Source organism: Protomyctophum parallelum (genome assembly GCF_964188405.1).
Source record: "Protomyctophum parallelum genome assembly, chromosome: 14".
Lineage (NCBI taxonomy): Eukaryota > Metazoa > Chordata > Actinopteri > Myctophiformes > Myctophidae > Protomyctophum > Protomyctophum parallelum.
In genome coordinates this window covers 31505791-31530435 of record NC_139709.1, presented here as the reverse complement: position 1 = coordinate 31530435, position 24645 = coordinate 31505791, and the positions used below count along the sequence as shown (strand labels likewise).

General features: G+C 44.1%; 1 protein-coding gene across 2 annotated transcripts in view; it reads right to left on the bottom strand.

The window, feature by feature from the left end:
- Positions 1-24645, bottom strand: part of agap3 (ArfGAP with GTPase domain, ankyrin repeat and PH domain 3) — a 163082-nt gene that overhangs the window by 75642 nt on the left and 62795 nt on the right. For both annotated transcript variants that reach the window (XM_083782403.1, XM_083782404.1), the window contains exon 2: positions 8791-8849. In XM_083782403.1, the coding sequence (XP_083638529.1) occupies positions 8791-8849 (59 nt within the window). The remainder of the gene's footprint in view (positions 1-8790; positions 8850-24645) is intronic.

Here is a 24645-nt window from a genome sequence, read left to right as displayed (position 1 = left end):
GTTAAAACAAATTCCAAACTAAATGAGAAAAACAAAAGACAGACATCTAGGCAGGAGACGCATTCACTTATTTACAGTACTCTTATTTGAAAACAAATAGACCAATTATTTGTTTACAAAAATTGGGACTGGGTGACTGTTTCATGTAATCAATTCCCAACAGATCTTTTCTTCCTGAGTATGAGTGAGTATGTCCGTTTTTCCATTTTGAATATATCAGGAGTTATCTCGATCCATTCTTCAACTGTATCCCCCAAAGGCATTTTCACCCTCTAGTACAGGCAAAAGAAAAGTCAAACTTGTTTTTGATCGCGGGTCTGATTGGTCAAGCTGTGACTTTGTGCAGGCCGGATTGTGTCTGTGAGTGCGTGCTACAAATGCTGAAATGTATGAATGCTGTCATAGTCAGGGCTGCACACAACTTTTTTGGTCTAGTACTCAGAAGAGCACCTGGAGGAGTTGCTTGGTGCTCCTAAAATGCGGCGACCCGTCTCGCCAGATGGATAAAAGAGGGATGAATAACTTATAGCAAAACAATATTTATTGGATGAGTGGGGAGTCAATGGAGGGTATTGCAACTCTAGATTTAGCCCTAGAATGGCTCTTGTTGTAGATTCATCCCATTATTAAAAATATATAAATTTGCTAAAATCTAGGTCCATGTGTGGTCCAGCCCTATGGAATGCATATTATAATAAAAACAAGTTAACAACTTAATACTTCCTAAGGATAATATGATATGAGCATCAAAGCAATATTTAGATTTTTTATTATTTTGTATTTAAATAACCAATCTACTAGCTCACAACGTGTTGCGACACGTTGTGAGCTTGCAGATCAGCTATTTTTTTAACATGCGACACATCGTACGGCGAAGCATACATCAGGCTTCCCTAGTTCCCTTTTGTTTTTAGATGAGGCGACGTACGTAGTCAGACAGTCAGAAACACATGGCTCCTCGGTGCAAAAATAAACAGTGTACACTACCCGACTTTACGATAATAAGGCACAGTATGTCGAGACACGGTGTTCATGTTGGGCAGCAGCAGTGCCAGTCCGCAATGCTTTAAACTCTTCCCACTCCACTATGTCGGAACTAAAACCTTAGTACCCGTAAAAAGTCGGTGGCCGGTGCCTAGGCTGTGAGAGACGCTAATATGGTTTCTGCCTCGGATTCGGGTTTTGAGACGGCATCGCACACGAGCAACCATGCTGCTCCAACAGCCGGAAAACAAACACAAGCACAGCGGCAAATGGGAAGAGTGCAAAGCATCCAAAGCATGACCTTTTACACCGGGGACTACAGTAGTTTGCTATCTGAAACGGAGAAGAGAAGACGAAACTATTTGTGTAAGGTTTTCCTGTCAACCGCCCTCCGCCTCCTCCCAGGCTCCTAGCAGAAAGCAGCATGGATCCTCCCCCTTTTGAGTAAGGACGCGCTGTGATTGGGCCAGTAGCCACTTTGAGTGGCAGTCGGTGGGAAATGCTCTCGCCACAACATTTTCTAGTATTCTGGCCATAATAATCATTCTGGGCGGCCCCAGCTGTTGGTACGCAGAAGCGCTTCCCGGCGCTTGATTGACAGCGCATTTTTAATTTTTACCGCGCATGCGCACCTGCGCACCACTTATGTGCAGCCCTGGTCATAGTACTCAGTCACATGATGATGGGTAACCAGGGGCGTCATTTGGGGTTCCAGGGGAAGGCAATTGCCACCCCCTATCCGTTGCATCTAAACTTTTATTCACATTATCTCCACCTCTGAATGTGTTTGGCAGAATAATAGTCATTTTAGATAGACACGTACTATAGACACTATTGTGTCCATATCACTACGCCCCAAACAATAGTTCCACGTGATAGAGGGGTCAAAGTTGAACGAAAGTTGCGCTAATATTTTAGAAATAGGTCAACAATACAAATGACGTTAGTTATGTTTTGTGAATTAATTTACTTTTACTGCATGGCCCCAGTGTCTCCCACAAAATGACCGGAACTACTTAATATTGACCAAAACCAGAGCAGAACTCCCACCACAGGACTCGGGGCAATCAATTAATACAGTTGCACTTGCAACCACTATATAAATGGTAAGTATTTCATACAGCTTAAGTAAAAAAAAATCTGAACTATCCTTTTAATGATGTTTGGGAGACAAACACTTTCCTGGGGGTTTTTATGTGGGTAATTTGTGTTTTTAGATAGTTTAGTATTTCAAAGTGTATGTGATGTCATGGACAGTGGTCTCACTGTTGGATTACTATTTACTACAATGACGGCTGTCTTACTGAGACAAAATCCTGGAAGGAAGTGAGACCAGTGTCCATGACATCACTGGCACTTTGAAATACTAAAATATCTAAAAACAACACGTATTACACACATACAAACCCCCAGGAAAGTGTTCCTTGTCTCCCAAATCAAAATAAGATCTGGTTGCAAAAGGGGTGAAGTGGCCCTTTAAGAAATAGTTTTCTTTCTTTAAAACCAGGCCAAATTGCACTCAGCTTCAAACCTTTTATGGCGGTATGTTTGCACTGTGATATCATTAGTGCAATTTCCTTTGTGAATCAAAGACGAGGAAGACAGTGAGCGCACCTGATGTGCAAAATGGTGCTATACGGTGTGAGTGGTTGCAGCAATCTATTAGTTATTAATTTGCACACTCAAGATTTCCACTCTTGCATTCTGGATTTGACTCCGTCTGGCTGACCTTTTCCTCAGCCTCCTTCTCCTGGCATCTGGACCAGACTTTGTGAATAATAATAATCTGCCTGCAGGCAGAGTAGAGTCATAGTGGAGGGTCGGCTGATGATGCCAGCGTGTCTGGGAAGAACAAAGGCTCCAACATGCCTTATCTCCGCCCTCTCCTCCTCCACCCTGCCATACGCTTTAGTCTTCTTTAGATCATTAGTGGGTGGTAAAGTCAGGTATGGTTCTAATTAAAGGCAAGTTTCAAGTGAAAGAGGGGGGGGGGGGGGGTCTAGGTAAGACCTTACCCAGCCTTACCTCCCTTTCTTTGTAGTTGCAGTCTTCATTGGGAAGAAGCCCATTTTGCGGAGAAGACGAGGTGTGCAATTGAGAGAGACTGCGAGTAAGCTACGTGTCAACATAAACAGATTTGGAACTACAAAAGAACGGGGCATATGCTGGAGTTTTATTGGTACAGCTTAAGCTTTGTGACCTGCTGCTATATGGCCTTTATGAAATCAACCTGCATCAGTTCAATTTAAAGATGAAAAGGTAGAGGGTCTAATTTTTTTACTGTGCAGATGTCTGGGTCTCTGGGCTGGGGATGATTATGTACGTAATACGTATATAACCAAAACGGAAAGCACACAAAAAAAGAATATGGATGCTGCCGAATGTGCCGAATTAAATAAAAAGGACATGTCAGTGATTGCTGGAGATTTTTCTGTTTATGTTAATAGTGTAGCCAGAGTTAAAATGCCCAACACAGCCGTACAATTTTGAAAATGAATTTCCGTCACACGGCACCATGATAAGGACAGTCCACCGACTCACCGAGGATTGGAAATGTCCTCAATGGCGATAAATGATTAAAACTGATGTAATTACTGAAAACACTGAGCATGGCTTCTGTTCAGTATAATTTTATCGCACATCACAGGAGAAGCCCTTTTAGACATTTCATTTAGCGTCTCACAGTCCATTTAAACATACCAAGTGAGTGCTGCCTGCACTCGGCCTATACACAACACGATAATTAGTGGGTTCTTTCACATCAAGGCCCATTGTGTATTCGGCAATTTGAGACACGGACCACCAATTGATGACAATTAGCCTCTCACACCCAAAACTTAGAATATTTTGTTATCGTTGGATAAGATTTTGCGTTTCCATGCTGTATTGGTACCATTAGGAGAGGCAAACATCAATCAAAATAATAATTCTTCTAACTCAAGAGTTAAAGATCTACAAGGCTCCATTGGGTCACCAACTCCATCATTTAGCTGGGGACCACCTGGAACCCCCTCAAGGACCACTGGTGGTCCCCGGAACCACTGGTTGAAAACCACTACAATATGCAATACACAAAACATAATATATACAATAAGCCATAGAAACAGAATAGATGAAAAAAACAGAACTCTGAAAACACCAGTGTTATTTTAGACTTTAGCTATACAGCAACAGACGAAATGAAGGTCCTTTCAAACGGGCAGTGATTTAACGCGCCTATAGTTCATTTTCAATGAGACCTGCAGGATTTTTTTCTATACGCGCGGAGAAGTCGAGTGGCAACAATGCAAGCCTATTCACGCGGGCGCGGTCCCGTGAAATTGTGTGCTCGTTTCGTGTACACGCCCACGACTCACCAGACCTGGATTAAGTTTTTACGCTTGCGTTGATACGCCCCTCTTGAACAGCCCTGGAGCAGAGCTGTCGTTGATCCAGGCGACAACGTCTGCATTCTAAGATCAGATTCTAAAAATGTCTTCTACATCCTGACAGTTTTCTGAAAAAGCTATGTTTCTATGTCAGTCGATTTTTCAAAAATAGCAGACCTACAAGCTCGTAGCGCGCCACTCGGTGGCGCGCTATGAGCTTGTAGATCTGCTATTTTTCAATAGCTAAAGCCTAACATAATGCTAACACCAAAAGGGGTTCCAGCCCCAAAATGGGTTAATCCAGAAAAACTATTTGGATTTGGAAGGCATTTCTTTATAGCATTCTAAACAGCTGAGCAAAGTGAGGGATTGTGGATATTGTAATTCATCTCTGAATTGTGTTGCTTATAATGCAGGTGCCAAACTTGACAAAAGTTTGCACCTTTTTGCACTTAATGTTTCGAGACAACACAGATGGATTTTAGTGGTCCGCTTCATATTCCGACAGTGTATATCGGGGGTGCCCTCCTGCCACTGTTTGAGATAAAAATGCAGCATAAAATATGCAATTTTTCAAGGGTCAATATTGGAGGTCAGGATGCTGTTTATAATAATAAAGACTTTATTATGATTCCAACAGGGGAAATTAGTTTTCAGCTTGACTTATAACTGAGTTGGCCATGTTTAGCACACAGGGGAGCAATTAGCGGATAAGACAGGAACCAGACCATTGACCTCATTGGTCAATGGTCCGAATGCTGGTCCGAATGCTGATTGACACTCTAGCTGTTGAGCTATGGCCATCCTGTTGGTGACTGTTGACGAGCATACAGTCTTTCCTTCCGTCAGTGGTTACCCCAAAGTCCCAAACTAGAGAAAAAGCCGATCAACAAGCTCACAAGGCGTCGAGAAATGTCGAGAGCCATTTGCAATTTGATTGGCTATTTTGCATAAGGAAATGTGTCATATGTTGGAAATGAAATGACCTCGAAGAAGAATTCCGTGTCGTCTTTAAAAAGTGCAAATTCATAAAGGTCATGATTCGTGTGTGGCAAATTTGGCAATTAAAATGAACCTGCAAAAAGGCAAAGCTCCAACCGGGGACCTTGTGACTCGCAGCCAAATTCCAATAATACCCCGACTTCCACACTTCCTCGTCCTCCTCCACTCTCGCCTTAACCCAGCCAGCCCCCCAGCGAGGAGGAGAGGATTAGATGCGAGTCCGGAAGAATCAAGCAGGCTGGACTGACAGCCACATTCCAATTGCTCACATTCCTGTCAACTCGCTCGCTCGCTCCTCCCGCATGACATGTTGTATATTAGATGCTGTAGTGTTTCTCCCGTTATTTGTTGTTTTAGTAGCTTTGTAATCACTGTATTATTCAGAATAATATATGTATCGCTGCAGTTAAACACAGCGATGCATGTTAGAAAATGAGCACGCATGACAATGCTTTGTTGGCTCTAAAACATCCCTTTGAAGTTTGCGACACGGCACTGAAGATTTTTGTTAGACCCCATCTCCCAGACAGCGTAGTCATGGTTACCCTCCCATATCCCGAGGAGACGGTCCATCCAATTAAGAACAGATAGGCAGCCAACACTTCCGCCGAGCGGTGCGGGAAAGGGCTGAATGCCGATACACTTGATGTTCACTCGCTGCCCGACGCTCCAAGTGGCATGGAGAGCCCACTCGATCTCTGGTCTCGGCTTCTCCAAAAGCATTATTACCATTTGGGACACGAGCTATTTCCCGGTTAAGCTGGAGGACAGAGTGTGAAGTGAGCAAGTGAGCAGATTTGGTCATTATAATATGGCTTATGTCTTGAACTACTGCTAGACCCAAGCTGTGATGGAGAGAATGAAACCTGTGCGGTAAAAAAAAAAATCAGCATTGGAAACGGCTGAGCAGCATACTGATGGGTCCTGGGTAATCGTGGCCTCTTTATTAAACTGTTTATTGGCACATGGAGGCTTCATATTGTCACGTACAAACTTTTACACATAAGCCCATTTCTGTAGGCCAAACGAGGCATGACTTATATATGCCTGTTCAAAGTTAGCATTGTCAAATGATTGCTATAGAAATTGGAATGACCCCTACCTACGTAAAACTGTGACTGCATTTATGTAGTTAGGGGCTACATTTTCCAGGGGGCTTTCCAGGGGTTAGGGGCTAAACTTTTCCACAACATTAATTTTTTAGATATTGGTCCGAAAGCTTGTGTAGAAAGTTTGGTGCAGATTGCGTCAAAGTCAGAGGTTAAAGCTGTTCGTTATGGGCCCGGGCGGCTGGCGTAGCCGTCTGGACACCTTGGCTGGTAATTCAGTCTGGCAGTGTGCCGCGGGTTCGACTCCCGATCCCGACGGCCTTTACTGCGTGTCACCCCCCAATCTCTCTCCCCATTTCCTGTCAGCCTACTGTATGTCTATCCCTCTATAAAAATAAAAGGCGAAAGCCACAAAAAAGATATCTTAAAAATGCGTGTGTATTGAAGTTAAACTCAAACAGGGCATGAGTTATACCTGTTCAATGTTAGCATTTTCAATTGAGTGCTATAGCGCCACCCTTTGGCCAATGGTTGTGAGTTTAATTTCTCTGTAGTTTTCCATGAAACTCTACCATACTGCAGTTTCGTAAAAGAAACTACAGAGATAGTGTCGGAAGAATAATAACAAAAAGGTGCCTACGCACTGAATGCGTACATTTCACGGAAATGACTTATTGTCCTCTTGAACCAGTGGCCCATTCAAGTTTTATACAGTGTGCCACAACACTGATCCTTCCGACACAAAACAATACTACATGAACCACCAGCACGTGTGGTTTCAGAGCTAGGTAGTTTTTCTTTTGTGTCAGTGGAGGGAAGGCATTCAATCGTGTGAGGGGACATTGGCGGCGGTGGTTGTGTGCGCAACACTGACAGACAGGATCTAACTCACAAGACCAGTCTAGTCCAGGGGTGGGCAACTTTGACGATGGAGAGGGCCACTATGTTTCCACACTCACTCCAGAGGGGCCACGTTGCATATTTCCGTCATAGCAAAAAACAGCCGATCTACAAGCTAAAAACGCGGCACACTGCCACGTGTTTTGAGCTGTGCGGCGCGTTTTGAGCTTATAGATCTGCTATTTTTTGCTATATTTGAATTGAAATCCGGAATTATTTTTTGGTATTTTAGAATTGAAATCCTGAAAATTACCTTTTTTTATTTAATTTGAACTAATAATATGAACTAATAATAGGCCTATGGACTTAATACAAATACATTGGACATACGAAAGACACTACCATTTTAATACTAGTCATTAAGCTACTAATTAAAGTGGGTCATGCTGGGAATTGTAACAGCTGAAATCACTAATATCAATATTCTGATATTAGGAGGAGGCACGGTGGCACAGTCGGTAGTCGGCCTCACAGCTAGAAGGTCCTGGGTTCGATTCCCACTGGGGACGCTGTGGGCTGTGACGCTGTGGCGCTTATCTCCTCCGCGTCATCAGTGCCCATACCCGAGGTGGGTTTGGTGAAAGGGCCTTTCTGTGTGGAGTTTGCATGTTCTCCGCGTGTCCCCTAGGGTAGGTACCCTCACAAAAAACATGCAGTAATCCTGGTCTCTAAACTGCCTCCCCCTGGCCAGCCGGGGCGCCTGAAGGAGGGGAAAGGAACTGGTCGGAATAACGTGTTCCTTCCCTGCGTTACGTCCGGCCGGGGGAAACTCCCGCCCTGTCAGGTGAAAAGAAGCAGCTTGGACTCCTCATGCATAGAAGGAAGCATGAGGTCAGTCCGCTGGTAACCCCTAGGTTGGCAGAGCAAGTGTAGCGCCCACGATTACATTAGATACTTGACAATGGTTTGAAAATGTATATAAAAATCATTAAAAAATAAAAAGTAAATAAGCATTAAGTGAAGGTGGGGGCCGCAGTTGCCCATGTATGGTCTAGTGTCTAGTCCAAAGCTGTCACTCATCACACGAGTCCCTCTGCAAGCCACACTGCATCTCCATGCCAACGCATCTCATTAATAATCACGCACTCTGTGCCAGGGAAAATTCCAGACAATCTTTCTTCGTTCAAAATGCATTCCCAGGGAAATTTACATAAAGCTGATGTCAGATGTATGTCAGATGTAGCATGAGCTTATTGTTAAGCTCATATCTGTGTGAATTTGACATGAAAAACAAAGAGAAAAACCACCGTGTGAACGCTTCTGCCCTACATTTAGCCAAAAATCGGCCAAACATTCGACAAAAATAACAGCTATTTAGATCTATAGATTGTAGCAGATATATAGATTGTAGATCGGCTTTTTTGCAGAAGAGATTTGGTTTAGAGTTCTTTTTTTTTAAAGGAGAAAGAAAAGGCCAGGACCAACAATCGACCCCTGGGGGACCCCTGGTGAACGAAGCATAGGTTATAAGTGGATAATTGACTTACCACTTTCAGCTCTGGCACCGATCGACTCAATGTCCACTCCTGGCTGTTGACGAAAGAGTCTAAAAGACAAATGGAGAAAGACAAACCATATTTAACCAAATATATGTGTGTTTATGTCCCACCTCATTTCATGTTTCTGAGGTTTCAGTTGCAGTGAGCAAATTGAAAGTCAATATCCATTTAAACATGGAGAGGCTTTGGACGTGATGTCGTGAAGAGTCTACATTGTTCAATATATAACCTACATAAGATATAAAAGTGTGCATTAAAACTCTCCTAGAGCAACATTCTAAATAAAAGGCTAGTTAGGAATGTAGTTCTGTGAGGCATCGGGCAACCTGAAGGTAATGCTCAATATAATTTGAAAGTATCCATGATTATGAGGCCTGGCTTAACCTGAACACTTTAGAGTTTGACGAGATAATCGACGACATTTAACAGACCGACACAGAAGCTTCTCAGAACCAAAACCACAAATGGCAACACCCATTCCCCCCCCCCCGACTGCAATTTCCTCTTAGTGATGCATAGCAGGCACATCATGTCATAATAACTATTTGACTAAAAAAGCAAAACTTCCTTCTCGTTTTGGTTCATATCCTTCCCACCGTCAGGTAGCATGGCTCATGGCGGTGGGGAGCAGACACCGAAAGGTGCAAAAGCCAGGTTGGATCCCTTCTGTCTACATCATAACAGTGCAACATGCACATGCCCAACACAGATAGTCACAGGTAGCTTAGCAAAAAATGTGGACGTGGCTGACTAAAGCGCCAAAGAAGCATTATTACAGTAACAAGTAACATCCTGCTTGTTGCCACAACAATGGTTTCCCATAGTGTTCATCTGGTGATAATAATCATAAATATAATAGTATAAACATTCCCTCTATGAACATGAAAAACCGAAAGATTCATTACATGATCCACTTGGAGCGTCACTTTAGCTCCAACCCCCATAAAACTCAATGGAGTCTCAATTTAACTCTGAGATAGTGTCAAAATACTTTTTACTATATCTGTCAGCCAGCCTCCATAAAAAATATAAAATAAGGTAAAAGCCACAAAAAAATATACAAAAAAAGTGCAATAATAAAGCAGTGGTTCTCAACATGGGGTCCCCTACTAAATAATTCATAGGTAGGAACCAAATGTTATCGATTTGTAACCCAGAGTAATTTACAGTGTAGAAGTATAATAATTTTGAAGGTGGTGTAAGTGATACGGTTCTGTAAAGTTAAAGCTCTCTATATACTAGTAATCATTCCTATAGTGTTTGTTCAGCAACAGGGGTCTCCCATGATGCATCTCTCCAGCCCTTTAGTACTTAAAATGTTGTCTTTGATTATACGATTACATTTAAAAAAGTAATACTGGCCTACGTTTGGCACAGAGCGATCCAGCAGGTATGCAAGTTCAGCAACGCAGTAGAAACATATTGCCTGCTTACACCAACTTTAAGGCAAGGAAATGTGTGTCCTCCTGCCCCCATTCAACACTCAACAATAAGGCCTTCAAGCCTGCCTTGCGGTGCCGAGACCGCTGCTTATCCTCTCTCATTTTGAGTGCATAATAAATGCTCATCTCCAACAGTGCCTTTCACCATTCTCCGCTTAGAACGGCAGAGTGGCTTCCATCAGCTTGCCATTAGGCTAAGCTCTCTCGGTAACAGTTTGACACTGCAACAAGTTGGCACACGAGTGAAGACACACATTTTCTTTACCTCTGCGAGTGTGTGAATGCATATAAAAGCACAACAAATCGCCATTCGCTCGGCTCACAATTCCCGTTTTTTCCAAAGCTTTATTTTTCCAACACGTTTTAAGAGATTTATTTTTATGGAAATATTTTGGCAAACAGGAAGACTGAGCAAAAAAACTGGTACACGATAATACCTGTAACAATAAACCATCAGTGAAAATAATAATAACAACCACACAAGAGCCTACACAATAACTACCATTGTTCTCAGTCTCAGTTCACACACACACACACACACACACACACACACACACACACACACACACACACACACACACACACACACACACACACACACACACACACACACACACACACACACACACACACACACACACACACACACACACACACACACACACACACACACACACACACACACACACACACACAGAGAGAAATCAGAGGTCATCACGGGCCATCACACAAATGGGACTCTGTGATGTTGTTGGCCAATGCCGGGGCATTGCGTCTCTGTACCAGGACATTTCATTATTATGACAATAACATATCCACTCATCTTTTGCCTCGGGGACAGGAAACACGAAAGAGGGAGGGAGAGAAAGAGAGAGAGAGAGAGATAAGCTTTCGACCAAAAACAAAAGGGGCCTAACAACTGTGCCTCCTCTCTGATATTTTTTTTATTATATATATATATAAGTGATTTAAAAAATCTCTTCACCAGTGATGTGACAAATATCCTTTAGTTCAACGCTAAATAAGAAATGCTCATGTCGGGGAAGATCCCCAGTCCAGTCCAGTCCAATTCAGGCCCATAATATACTAACTGGATTCATCCGTTTTGTTACATCATTCTGTAACTATACGAGCATATGATCCTCACACAAACTGTGCGTGGCTCCGTGCAGGAGAACAGCAGTGGACACAAAGACCTCAGCATCACCGGCGCTCACAGAGGTGTCTTTGTCATCACGGAGGGGAAGAAAGAACTGTATTGCTGCGGCCCCGTTTGTGATATCCTTTCCACTCCAACGCTTGCGTCCGTTCAGATCCAAATCTGAGAGCACGGATGCATAATTAACCGCCTTACTTAATTTCATGAGAAAGGGAAATGCAACAAAAGCAGAAACTGTGTGTGTGCCGTTTATGTATATCCGTCAAAGCATGTGCGCATTAGACGTGCATGCGAGTGTGCAGCGGTTGTGGAATGAGAGAGGACAACCTTGAGGTCGAAACTCCCAGTCTGTCTCCGACCACGCTTTCTAACCAAGCTTTCCCCGTCGGCAGCAAATTACAGGGTGAGAATTTAGCTGGCAATAAGTATTTTCTACAGCTCTCATTTTGCAAACCCACACCGCTCACTGCCCACCGACATTCCCTCTCAGGCCGAGGGTATACTTACCGTACATGTATGTACACTGTGTGCATCTTTTGGACATAATCACACTCCCTATCATGTGTGCGCCGCCCTCCACGAAGCCGTGTACAGAGCTAACGACTCCAGAGCTCTTATCACAAATCTGTCAAACTCCCGCAAACAGGAAATGTCTTTTCTCTCTAGGTCCTGGGGAGAAATCTCTGAGAGTCTAGGAGATAAGCAGCAAACACAATTGCTCCACGCCGAGCCAATCCATTTCAATCAGGATTGGCTATCTGACTTTAAGGGCCCTAATCTTTTGTTTTCTGCTATTGATCACGTCTGGTAGACAAATCGGACAACCATCAGAATTCTTATTTAACCCAAGGTTTGCTAATTGGATTTGGAGAGGTCTTGAATTCCCAAGGCAATCTTCCCCTTAAATCCATGCTTTACTCACACCCTAAATAATGAACTAAAACATTTGTTTTAAAGTACTCGCTGTGCAAAGCCAAAGCTTTTAAAAACGTGACGTTTGAAAAGCTTCTCCACTGAAGGAAGTAGCAGCAGGATATAGAGCACCGAAGTCTGACGTCAATATCGGTAGAGGGCACAAATACACAGGTTCATGTACTTTTTATTTGCATTATAATCCCCATAGGGGGATTTTAGATCGCCTCATATAAGAACTGTCAATAAACATGTCATCCCGGCCACTTCACTCATATGGATATGAAGAATCAACTGACTGAGATAAAATGCTAATGTTACTGCTACTGAATTAGTTACATTTTCGCTAGAAGCAGACTGTATCATATATGAGTGACTGACTGACTGTTGCAAACGATACAGAGACACCTCCCGACAATAACGCAGAGACAGCTTGTTTATTTTTGGACCACAACGCTTATAGTAGACGATATTAAGATCACCCCATGTTATTCTCCATAGAGTAATTACTTCCGCGAACCAGGGGAATCAAAGCGAGTTACATCAGGACTTCGGTGCTCTATTTCCTGCCTTCTCTAAAGCTGGACATGCCAGTGGTCCAGAACACGAAGCCCGCCAGAAACGTAAGAAAGCGTAGAATGACTTTTGTCTGGCAGCCCGCCAACAGTGTAGACTACGTTTTCCTTCCAGGCTTTATATTCTTTAATCCATGTTTTGATCGGATCGCATCGGTAGCCGTCTCTCGTTAGCATAACAGTTTAAAGTGGGACAGTGGCCATTTTGAAGATGCGCGAGCATCCACTTGCACTCTATGTGCTCCTTTCAATGGCCTGTATCTCCAAATCGGCAGAATGAATGTCGTTTCAGGTGAAAACAAAGTTTTTTTAACGGCCGATAGCAGGCTCTGTGATACTCACGGTCTGGTTTTTTCTGCACCGGGGGAGAGAACAACCAGTCAAGACACCACACACAGCATTGTCATCGTAACATCCGATTACAGATATTTGGCTCTTCAAAATAAGGGTTGAAAGTGAAAAATGCGCGATAAATAGATTAACCCATTTTGGGCGGGAACCCCTTTTTGTGTTTTAAACATCATACTATAAACGAGCGAATGTCTGTCTGTCTGTCTGTCTGTCTGTCTGTCTGTCAGAAACACTTATCTCCTCATTGCCTGCACCAATCGCTCCCACTTTTCACACAGGCATTGACCATAATAATATGGAGGTCTTAACGAAGCCATTTTTCCAATAAGATTAATAATGAATTTATTAGTGAATAAAAACCCGTTTATTTGTCCGTGGTCTATCTCCGACCGAGCCACACTATTAGCACACATCTCTCCATGCCAAAATAAATCTGCACGCTCCCACAATCCAGCTAGGCTACTTTTTACCGACGCAACTGTCGTATTTACTGTACAGATATTGTTTTTACATCACCCATTTATATGAAATTATAATCCAACCCAGGGCGCAGTACCCCCCCCCCCATAAATGCAATTACTACACTACTAACATGACAATGACTGTTTGAGACTTTCAGTTCTATGTATGACTATGATGTACTGTTTTTCCATTTCCAGTGAACAAGTCTATATTAAAGCAATTCTTCCTCAAAATACATATATCAATAATATGATATATTACATCACATTACCCACACTGTACATTTGGGAATACCTGTGCGACAGCCCATACTTTCTGTGCTGCATGTCAAACTGGGGTCTTTCATACTTTTCAAATGGGGGTCTGTGGGCTAATAAGTGTACATTTTACAGTCCTTGCCATGAAAACATTTCCCTACCATGCATTTATACAAATATTTTCATGTTATAGTGCTGTTTCTATTCACACAAAAAAGACACAAATATATTATACAAGTTAAAATGAAGAGCAATTAAATATATTTATGGGGGGCAATAGTCCATACAACGGGTAAGGACTATGTATATTAATACAATAAACAAGCAAAAGGGCATTGCCTGACCATGGATCACACCAAAGGACCTGCAACATGACTGAGGAACACGTTCCACTTCAAATCATATTTATCCAACTGATTATTCATCTTAAAGGATAACCTCTCCAAAGCAGCCACAATACCAAGCTATCAATGGTATACTTATGATTGTACTGCAGCATTTTCTTGCAAAAGAAACTACAGTAGCCTACTAATTAGCCTACTTTTGTGCCCAACCTAACTTCCCAAGACCATCTGTAAACAATTCCCCGTTCCCCCCTATCAGTAATGTGATCTATTACAACACATTACCCACACTGAACATCATTTGCTGTTCATATATTCAGAACGGGTAAGGACTAGTTGTTATAATTTAGCAGATTTACAAGCTCATAGCGCGCCACCGAGTGGCGCACTACGAGCTTGTAGGCAGGGGCAGCCTTAAGGATCGGGAGGCCCCGTTCATGACGTCATCATTTTAATAATTCATAATTATTATTATTTTTTTATTTTTTTTGTCAGTATGTATTATCGGACTTCAAAGCATAAACAGCATACAGTAGAAAATACACAAAAGCAGCTTGCTTGATTAAACATTTTTTTACTTTAAGGTATAACTGAAAGGCAGCATAGGCTATAGGCTACAATGATGCAATCCCAACTGTCAGAGCTGCTAGTGCAGTGAGTGAACACACTGGGAAGTGGGAACAATTACAACCAAACAACACACTATGCTACTACTACCATTTATTTTTTACAAAAAAGAATGGGGGAGGCTCGAGGCCCGTTTCAATTGAAACGATTGAAACATATATAAGGCCGCCACTGCTTGTAGGTCTGCTATTTTTGAAAAAAATCGTGAAAATGTGGCGCAAATCCTGACAGAAAACTGTCAGGATTTTAGACATTTTATAAATTTTGACGTCAGGCCTAAATGAGTTAATTAATTCTGGCGGGCAGTGGGTTAAGACAAAACTCACCCTATCCAATATCTACAATGACAGATGGTCAAATAAGTTGTTTAATAATAAGTTGTTTAATAATATTAAATAATGAATAACAAAGTTCTCTACCATTTCCACAAAAAACTAACTCTCTCAATCACTCTTGAGCATCTTGCACTTCTCTAGCAGCAAGTGGAAATGCATTCAAACTGTCACCGTTGTTTCTCCCAATTAATCTGAGAGTGACACAGTGTGTGTGCTACGATGGTAAACAATCAACTGCAATGAAGTTGCCTCAACAACAAAGGGAAACCGGCTGTTGCCAGTTAAACAAGCAAACACACGTTTTTTCCTCCAACTAAAATGGGCCGACAAGAGATTTGAAATGTGTATTCCATGTGACAGAGCGTAATAAATTAATACATACAAAAATTTGAATTTAAATGAATGATTATGATTTACCGGTATTTACATTGAATAACTCAAGAGAGGATAGAATCAGTGAACCATTTTAACCTGCCTGATCAAGCTAACCCATCAGACAGTTATATTTAGCTTGGGAATTACTACTGGGTGAAAGTAGTCCTATGTGTGCTGTATCATTTCCCAACATGTAGTCGAATGGCACTGAATGAGCCTCGGGTATTTTGGGGACTGCTGACTCTCACATGCTTCATGACCGACCACGACCACCCCCTTCTCCAGCGCAAAGAGCCCACATCTGACCACATGGTTCACTGATCGCCCCATTTATCCACACAGACCTGACAAGAATGGCTTTGTTCATACAGGTGGGGGTGGGGACACAGTCAACACCTCAGAACTGCTGGTAGTCGACTACTCTCAAAAAAAGAAAGAAAAAAGACGAATACTTTTTTTTTTTACACTTTAACTTTTTAAAGTGTTTATAAGCTTGGAATAATAATGTGCATGCTGTGCCATCCCTTTCAGAAACTGTACCACTGTGTTTGTGTGCGTTCGCTCATGCATGCTAACCGTATTGCACCAGAGGGCTAGGCTTTTCTGAGCTGTGTGCAGATTAATTTTGGAGCTGGGTTGGTTGTCAAACACTTAGGCAGGTAGCAACAGGCAACAAGGCCCGCCCTGGGCACTGAACACCTAGCTTTACTCAGGCCGAGCGGCACGCCTACATTCCTGATGCCTGACTGAGTGACTACAGTGGAACACATGGGCAAATATCCACTCCAAATACAAAAGGCCTGCTGTCCTTGGCAACATGTCATGTGAAAATACAAATACAAGAAAGTCTAAAGAACTTAGTTTTGGCATGAGATATCACCTCCATAGGTAAAATGTCCCAACTAGTGAGATTGAAATTTCAGTGTGAAAACACAGACCCCCACACTACTGTGAAAGAAACGCGTCATTAGGGCCTTTGTGTAAAGTTACAAATCACACAGTTTCACGGAAAAAAGGGCAAATCAAAGCTATCAATTCAGATCACGACAAATATTTGCTACTCTCTGCCTTGTACTCCAGGCAACTGAACACACACACACACACACACACAACTGTCACAGTTAACCTTTAAACATAGTACTTAAGTCTTCCCTCTTGTCCCCGTCATTATCGTATGTAAGCCCTCTTAATTTAGCCCTGCTGGGCTGCCAAACGCATCCCCATTACAGCTTTAATACTGCCGGTTTTAGCCTTGACCTACAAAGCAAAAATACTGTATTACCAAGCTGTTTATCCCTATGCCTGAGTAGCATACTAACAACCCCACATAGAAACCAATGTACAGCCACATTAAGGAGTTTTCATAAACAATTTCACTTTTCATTCCAAAGCTTTAGATGAAAAAAATAATTTATGTGAATGAACAAAAAAGTTCAACTCAAAATGAAAGGCCCAAGAGAAATGAAAAGGAAATTCCCAAAATAGAAGCTCAAACTCTCAAACCAGGCGTCTTTTTGAGCGCCATCCAAACATACAATTCCTCCATGTGTTTTTAATTTAGCCCTTTCCTCTAAAAAGTGCACTTCTATGTTTTGGCTCCAGAAGTGCACTTTTAGTTTGGCCAGACTGGTTGAGGGGGCTACACGGGGGCTACACATGGTCTGTTGAGTCCTGGGAAATAAATTCATCAATCTTACAAGGCTTACCTTGACCTTTGTTGAAGGCAATGCCTGCAAGCGTTTCTATGGCAACTGACTGTGTCTTTTTACTCGTAGTCAGGGGAGATTTGCCAACAGTGTCTCTGTTTTGTGGCTGCTGGGATCCACTTTTACCACCGGACGGCTGTTCTTTCCTCCTGAAGCGGTTGGCTATGAGCTGCCACACACTGGGCTCTTCCTGTGCCAGTTTGGGTGACAATTTAGGTGGGCAGAGGGGCACCTCCATGACCTTAACCGCCCCCCTGCTGTGATACTGAATGTATTGAATGCCCCCGTCCCCCGTCCGCTCACAGGCAGGCGGAAGGGTTTTCCCCGTAAGGTAGGAGAAGGGCTGCGAGGGTAAGGAAATCTCCGCCACAGAGTTCCGAGCCTTGGAGCAGAGTTCAGAGTTCCCTCCAGACATCTCAGGGATTCTCTCCCGAGGTCGAGTCCTCCTGATACGGAGACTGAGGCTCCGCCGTAAAGAGCTAAGGGTCCTTTTGGGGGAATCAGATTTACTGGGCTTGGGGACGTTGCTGGCGTCACTTTCCTTGTCCCGGTCTTGTTTGTCCTTGCCAAAGAGCCTCCAGCGGAACCCCCCTTTGAGTAACCCGCGGCTCTCCGTCTCGTCCTCGGACACCCTCTTTCTCAGCTCCAACACGGTCATACTGACAGGTCTGGCCTTCCAGCTCCTCTGGGGGGGCCTGTGAACCACGTCTCCGGGGTCAGGAGGAGGCCGCTGAGGCAACAGTGGCTTAAGGCCGTCCACGGCCCTCAACTCGGCCTTCCTGCTCCTGTATTTGTGGTTGGCATCCGGGACGCCGCCGGCCCTCCTGGAGGCCTCCCCCCGGGCCCCTGGCTCCGACTGGGCTCCGACGACAGGGCCCGCCAGCATGCATACGCTCCTGGGCCTCCGGAGAGACGACGACGGCCTCTCCTGTTCATCAGTCTGTGAGCCTTGCCACTGCCTCGCGGGGTCTCCGCACATGCTCAACGCCCTCCTGCCGCGCAGCGCTTCGTCCAGGCGAGGCTTGCGCAGCACGACTCGGGGCAGAGAGCCATGTCCCGACGCAGAGCCGTGCTCGCCGACGACGGCGGGGCCCCATGCCGGGCAGCACTGCTGCTGGGCCCGAGGACCCTTTCCAGCAGCCTCCGCTATGCCCCCGCCTGCCTCCGAAGAGTCAGGGACAGAGTTCTTGGAGGGCTGTTGGAGAAACCGGTATATCCTCATTTTGGTCCCCTCCTCCTCCTCCTCCTCCTCCTCATTCTCCTCCACCACCACATCCTCCCGTGCCCTGCCCGGTCTGCCCGCACGGCTCAGAGAGGGCCACATGGCGAGCTCCTGTCGTGCTGCCCTGCTCAGCCCGGGCCTGATGTCCTCCGCGGCAGCAGGCATGGCCTCCTCCTCGGCTAACGTTCCTCTCGGCGGCGGGCGGCGGTCTGCCAGGGCGCAGGCGAGGCGGCCCATCCCTAGCTCCGGTGCCAGCTCATCGCCGCCGTGTGTCCCGTTCAGGACCACGGAGACGTGGTAGACGGTTTTCCCTGGATGCTGCTGCTGGCCAATAGTCGTAGCCCTCGGGGTAGCATCCACCATTCCACTACCAAGTAATAGCATGGCACTTCAACGCTCATGAACTCATTCACACCGTACAGTAACGGTATACAGTACATGCTCAGTCAGACGCTCGCAGAGCAGCTCGGTTCCAGTCGTGAAGCCCGTCATTATTTCCAGGCTCAAGGCCAAACCACCGGGCATATAATCCTTCACCTTTGGCTCGAGAAAGAAGAAAAGAAAAGAACTTCAAAACAGGTCTGTTGCAAAGCCTCCGTTGCCACCTGCGTTCCCCTGGGTTCCTCTTCTCACTCAGCACACAGGCGTCGCGATGAGGCTCGCCATCTCCGCACGCTTTCTTTCTACCTGTTCCCCGTGCAAACAAATGAACATAGGAGTTTCCCCTGTGTTTGCTTTGGAACAAACTCGGCCATGTCTGCCATACCTAATGAAGACTGCAATTCATATAACAATATACATAAAAATACAAAAATAAAGTGAAACTATCCGCTGCTCTTTGACAAGTTGCAAACGGTGTGTGATCCTCGTTGCTGGCGGTGCAGACGAACCTCTTAATCTGGGAGCTCTGGGTTGTGTGGAGTGTGGAGGAGGGTGTCTCCGTTTGAACTTTTCAGCTGCTTCCCAGCCCCCGGGACAGATGGAAAACAAGGAGTGGATCCCATGGGCATTTAAACACACCCTCTTAAGCTCTCCTGAGCTATGACTGCCCGCCCCCCTAGAGACTCTCAAGCAGACAAGAGTGAACATGAGCTGGAGGAGAAAAGAGTGAACAGATCACCCACTGCTCTAATCGACAAAGCTTAGGATCCTGAATAAAAATAAAAATAAATCACACCTGTGTGAACCGAGTGGTGCAACTCCCCTCTCTCCCTCTCTCTCTCTCTCTCTCATTAGAAGGCAACAGTGCAGCACTGTCTCTCTCTCTCTCTCTCTGGCACAACAGCGCCCCTACTGGTACTCATACTGGTGCTCATTAACCAACACATACATAGGTGAACAACACATAGGCGGACACGGACATTGCTGTTCCTTGGAGTGGGTGCACCACTCAAAGAAAAATAAGAAAACGTCTTAAAAGAGGACTTTGTTTTTGACCACATGGGCTCTCTTTCTCGCCCTAACTGGGTCACCTCCTCCTTGCTGCTATCATCTACATTCAGAGAGGCAAACACAAAAAGCTGAGGAAGAGGAAGAGAGAGAGAGATAGAGAGAGAGAGTGTGTGATCTGTGATGGAGTCATATCCTGCATCCAGAATTTAGCAGGCGCTTCAAAAGGATTAAATCCCAGGGTCCGCTGAAGGCAGACATACAGCAAGACTGAAAGGAAGTGCTTGCCTTTCACTAATTATAAAAAGGGTTACAAATCACTATAGGATGATGTGAACTTAACTTGATGTGAACAACAGGGGAACATCCTCACAGCATGGCAGAATGGCCGTTTGCATTTAAGTTCCAATTGATTTACTTTTTGTTTATTTGCAATAGGCCTATACTGTTAATTACGGGAGACAAAATCTGGCAAACTAGTAGATGTGTACAGTTACATTTACAACCTCGGCATGATTACAGAATCCGGGTTCTGAGGTCATTGAAGTGGGCTATTCTGAATATTATGTTTGAGGAAAAATTCAAGCGTGAAATTGGTCAGTGAAGTCTGAGTCATAAAGCAACGGCCACACAGAACACCCCAGAGACCAATACGGTCAAGCCAGATTTTACATTCTGATCTTCACAGAATCACAGCACCCAATGTCAACGGATACAAGACTAATGCACTGCCCCCCCATGTGGTGAGAAAGAGAACAACACGCACACACACACACCTCGCTAACTGCTTGGCTTTCCTTTTGGAAAGTAAGTTGGTTGGCATAAGTTTGTTGTGAGGGGCTTACAAATGCACATGCCCTATAGCCTATAGGCTGCCAAAGATACAAACTAAAAGTTTACATCTGTAGCCTAGCTGTGAGATGGTCTGCACTAGCTGCTGATACTAGTATGGTGGCATGCAAAAAAGCTGAAAAGCTACAGGCTCAACGACAACGTGTTGCAATGTGTGCTATATATTATTTTGTGTATTGTTCATTAATCGTAATAAAGGCAAAGGTTTGAAATAATGGTGATTGATGTGATGTCATATAGCCCAGCCCTATTTTCTTGTAAACACCTTCAAGTATAGGAATTATCAGAACAACAAGGGTTACTTTTGTTCTCCATACATTGTCCAAGGCCAAATTCTATATTTTCCACTGTTTGACTGTGTCACTTTCCCATAAAGAACAGATTTTCAGTGATGTATTAATCAAGCGACATGGTCATATGAGGCAGTATTAACCCATTTTGTACTGGGGTCGATAAAAAAAGGCTTCAAAATGCTAATTTATTTCTGAAAAACCTATGTTTCTATGTCAGTGGTGCTCAACCTTTTTCATGTCAAGGACCCCCAGAATTATCTCTATTGGGCCACGGACCGCCATCTCAAAATTTGTAGTTCCAGGGACCACACAGAAGCCAATATTTTAGTTAAAAATGTTTGCTCTGAAATATATATTCAAAGATTTGTGCCACATTTTCACGATTTTTCTAAAATAGCAGACCTACAAGCTCGTAGCGTGAGCTTGTAGATCTGCTTTTTCTCAATAGCTAAATTATAACATAATGTTTAAAACACCAAAAGGGGTTCCCGCCTAAAATGGGTTAAGTTCAATTATTCAAGCAAAGCACCTAGCCAAAAACGGACTTTCCGACACCCTACCCCAAACCCTAACTAACCGCAAGCACGACGCGACGCATGTCGGACCATGATGAGACTTTTGGTGTGTCGGATAAGCGTGCGCATGCCGCAAACAAGTTTTCCCTGGCTGAAGGATTAATACTGTACGTCAATTCAAATATGTGATACCATTTGAGAAAAAGTTTAACATTGCATGCATTTTCTTTGGTGCATGTTGTCCATCATACCAGGTAACTGGTGTGTATATATACTGCATATAAAAAAACACAACCTTTAGAATGATGTATCATATTATTATATTCAACCTGTAAAGTATGGTACAGTACACATTCTGACATACAGAGCAAAGCATACTAGAGCAAGCAGTAAATGCTGCAATTATATAGTGTCTTTATCCAAATCCCTTCTCGATGTGCGTCACACAACAGCAATGAAGGAAACCATGCTAAGCACCAGCATGCTCATCTGGAGCAGTTGGGCGTTCAGAGTCTTGCTCGAAGGAAACTTGGACACTAACCCAGGGGGAGCTGGGTATTAAACTTGGAACCTTCCATTCCCAAGCGGCCACCTGACTTGTGCTGCTGGTTACTTCAATAAGACACCTGTGTGCTGCTGATTACTTCAATAAGACACCTGTGTACCTGCTGCGTTACTTCAATAAGACACCTGTGCCACTGGCACATTCAAACTAAAGTGCGATGCTTTAGTGAGGATACACTTATTGCATACTGTAAAAAAGGATCTCGCTTTGACTCCTATATCAAAATGTTATCAACAAGGACGTGAGAATCCCGACAGCCACGTCTGTTCATATTTACCTGCGTCTAGGAAGCAGGGATTCAGAATCACCAGCTGTGACTCTTCGCCCAGCAAGCCGTCCTCTTCACTCCACTGGATACGGTGGTGTTTTGTGCGCCTGCGGCCGCCAAAGCACTGCCACATAGTCCAGCTATGGCCACAGAACAACCTCACAATGGCTCACAACATAACCACTCAAAGCAAATACACACTATGAGGTCTGCCCTGCTACAACCCGCTGTGCTTCACGTTTTTGTTTTCTCCCCTTTGGGATAGACATGGTCTGTGCATGCGGTCCTCTTTTGATACCGTCCAGCATCGCTTAGAAAGTCTGGCTGCGGCTTTGTAGTGAACTGCGACCCATTGTGGCCACAGGCTGGGTCCACCCAATGAGACCCAACAATGGAGTCGCTGGCAAAAAGCTCTTTCCTTACTGGACAGACGAAGGATGCAGCCAGCAGGACGGGCCATATGTCATCGCACACGGGGAGCCATTTCCTCTTGGTAATCCCTTATGAAGGAGTGGTCAGCAGCAGGGTCCTACATACAGTAACAGACACTGATAGGATTAGAGCTATAATCCACGGTCCTGTTGCTTTTATATTATGAAGGTACGGTCCACCAAGCTGTGGACAGTCCTTAGATTTCAGTGAAGCGAACAGGTAACAGAGCGTCTCTTGTATATGCTCCCCTCCTCTCTCTCTCAGCCGCTCTACTCCTCTGTCCCTCGGCAGAATGCTGCACACACGTCGCTTGCGTCCCAGACTTGTAACTCTATCTTGCGGGTAGAGTTGGCAGGGTTTCTCAGAAAACCGGATTGGCATGTTTTGAGGTTCCTCAAAGTCGGTGCTTATATTCTTGCTCTGCATGAATATATTCTTGCTCTGCATGAATATGGAGATCGTAAGTCAAGATACGGACAATCTGATAAGAGTGTGAGTCATGTAAGAGTATGAGAAGGGCACTGTGAAGGCTAAAGCTTTGTTGTTTTGGCAACAATGCTCTGCCATGACTTTGTCTTTCCTCTTCCCTCTCCCGACACATTCCAGGTGATGATGAGCAGTATAATAGTTTCCGCAGACTCAAAATAGTTTTGAAAGTCACCAGCATAATTATAAACTCCACTAACAACATACCTCTATAATTGTATGGCCCATCATCAATAGATTAATTAATTCACTGTTGAATGAAAGTGAAGAATTTCACAATAATGTCAAGTTCTGCATTGACAGGAAAATATTCACTTAATTTGGAGTGAGATGTGAATACTGCATATCTTGCACTATAGACTCTGCTTAATATAAAACTGCTTTAAGACATCTCTCCAAGGCTTCTCTGAATTACAACAATGTGGAAATATTTGAATTTAATTCAACAAAAAAAATGTATAAAAACAGTTATACGGAAACTCATTACAGTCCCATAATTGGATTATCCATCTTTCTGCCTTCTCCGCTTTAGTGGATTTCAATTAGAGCCGATGTTATTCAACCCCATTTGCTCCTTCTGCCGAGGCCAATTGCACATAATGTACATGTCACTTCCAGAGGAGGGCAGTGGAAACCCTGCGACTCTCAATGAATGAAAGGATCCATTTGTACTGTAACTTACCGACTAGTATAAGGCCATTGTTGGACCGGGACTTCCTTGATGGATTCTGTTAGATTTTCATCAGGGGAGTTTTATCCATCATACGAATTGGAGAGAATAATCCCCAATGTAAGGTGCCCTTGTCACAACAGTGACAGACACATCTTATGCCTTGGGATGAAACTTGAGAAAGTGCACACAGTGGGCTCAACAGGGAGTGGTTTCTTCCGTCTCGATGACTACTATACTTACCTCGGGGCCCTGACATTCACATCACTTTCACAGGTCAGATCATACTTTCTCCAAACATCCTCCATGAGTAACCACAGGCTAGATATGGATATGTTAAGAAAAAAAAGAAACAATACCCACATGAGAACCCACCCAATTGAATAGCCGCCCCAACAGGCGCAATATGTTTACGAGAAGACGAGCTAAAAAAACACACAATCAGTAACACATTATAAACAAAGATAAGCCTCGTGCTGAACAGAAGACTTAACAGATTGTGCTGTGGGGGTTAGCACGAGGACACAGTCACCAACCACGGCTGCTGTTGTCTGGCAGATTGCATGATGTGTCCCCGTCGTACTGTACGAGTGGAGCTAGATTGAC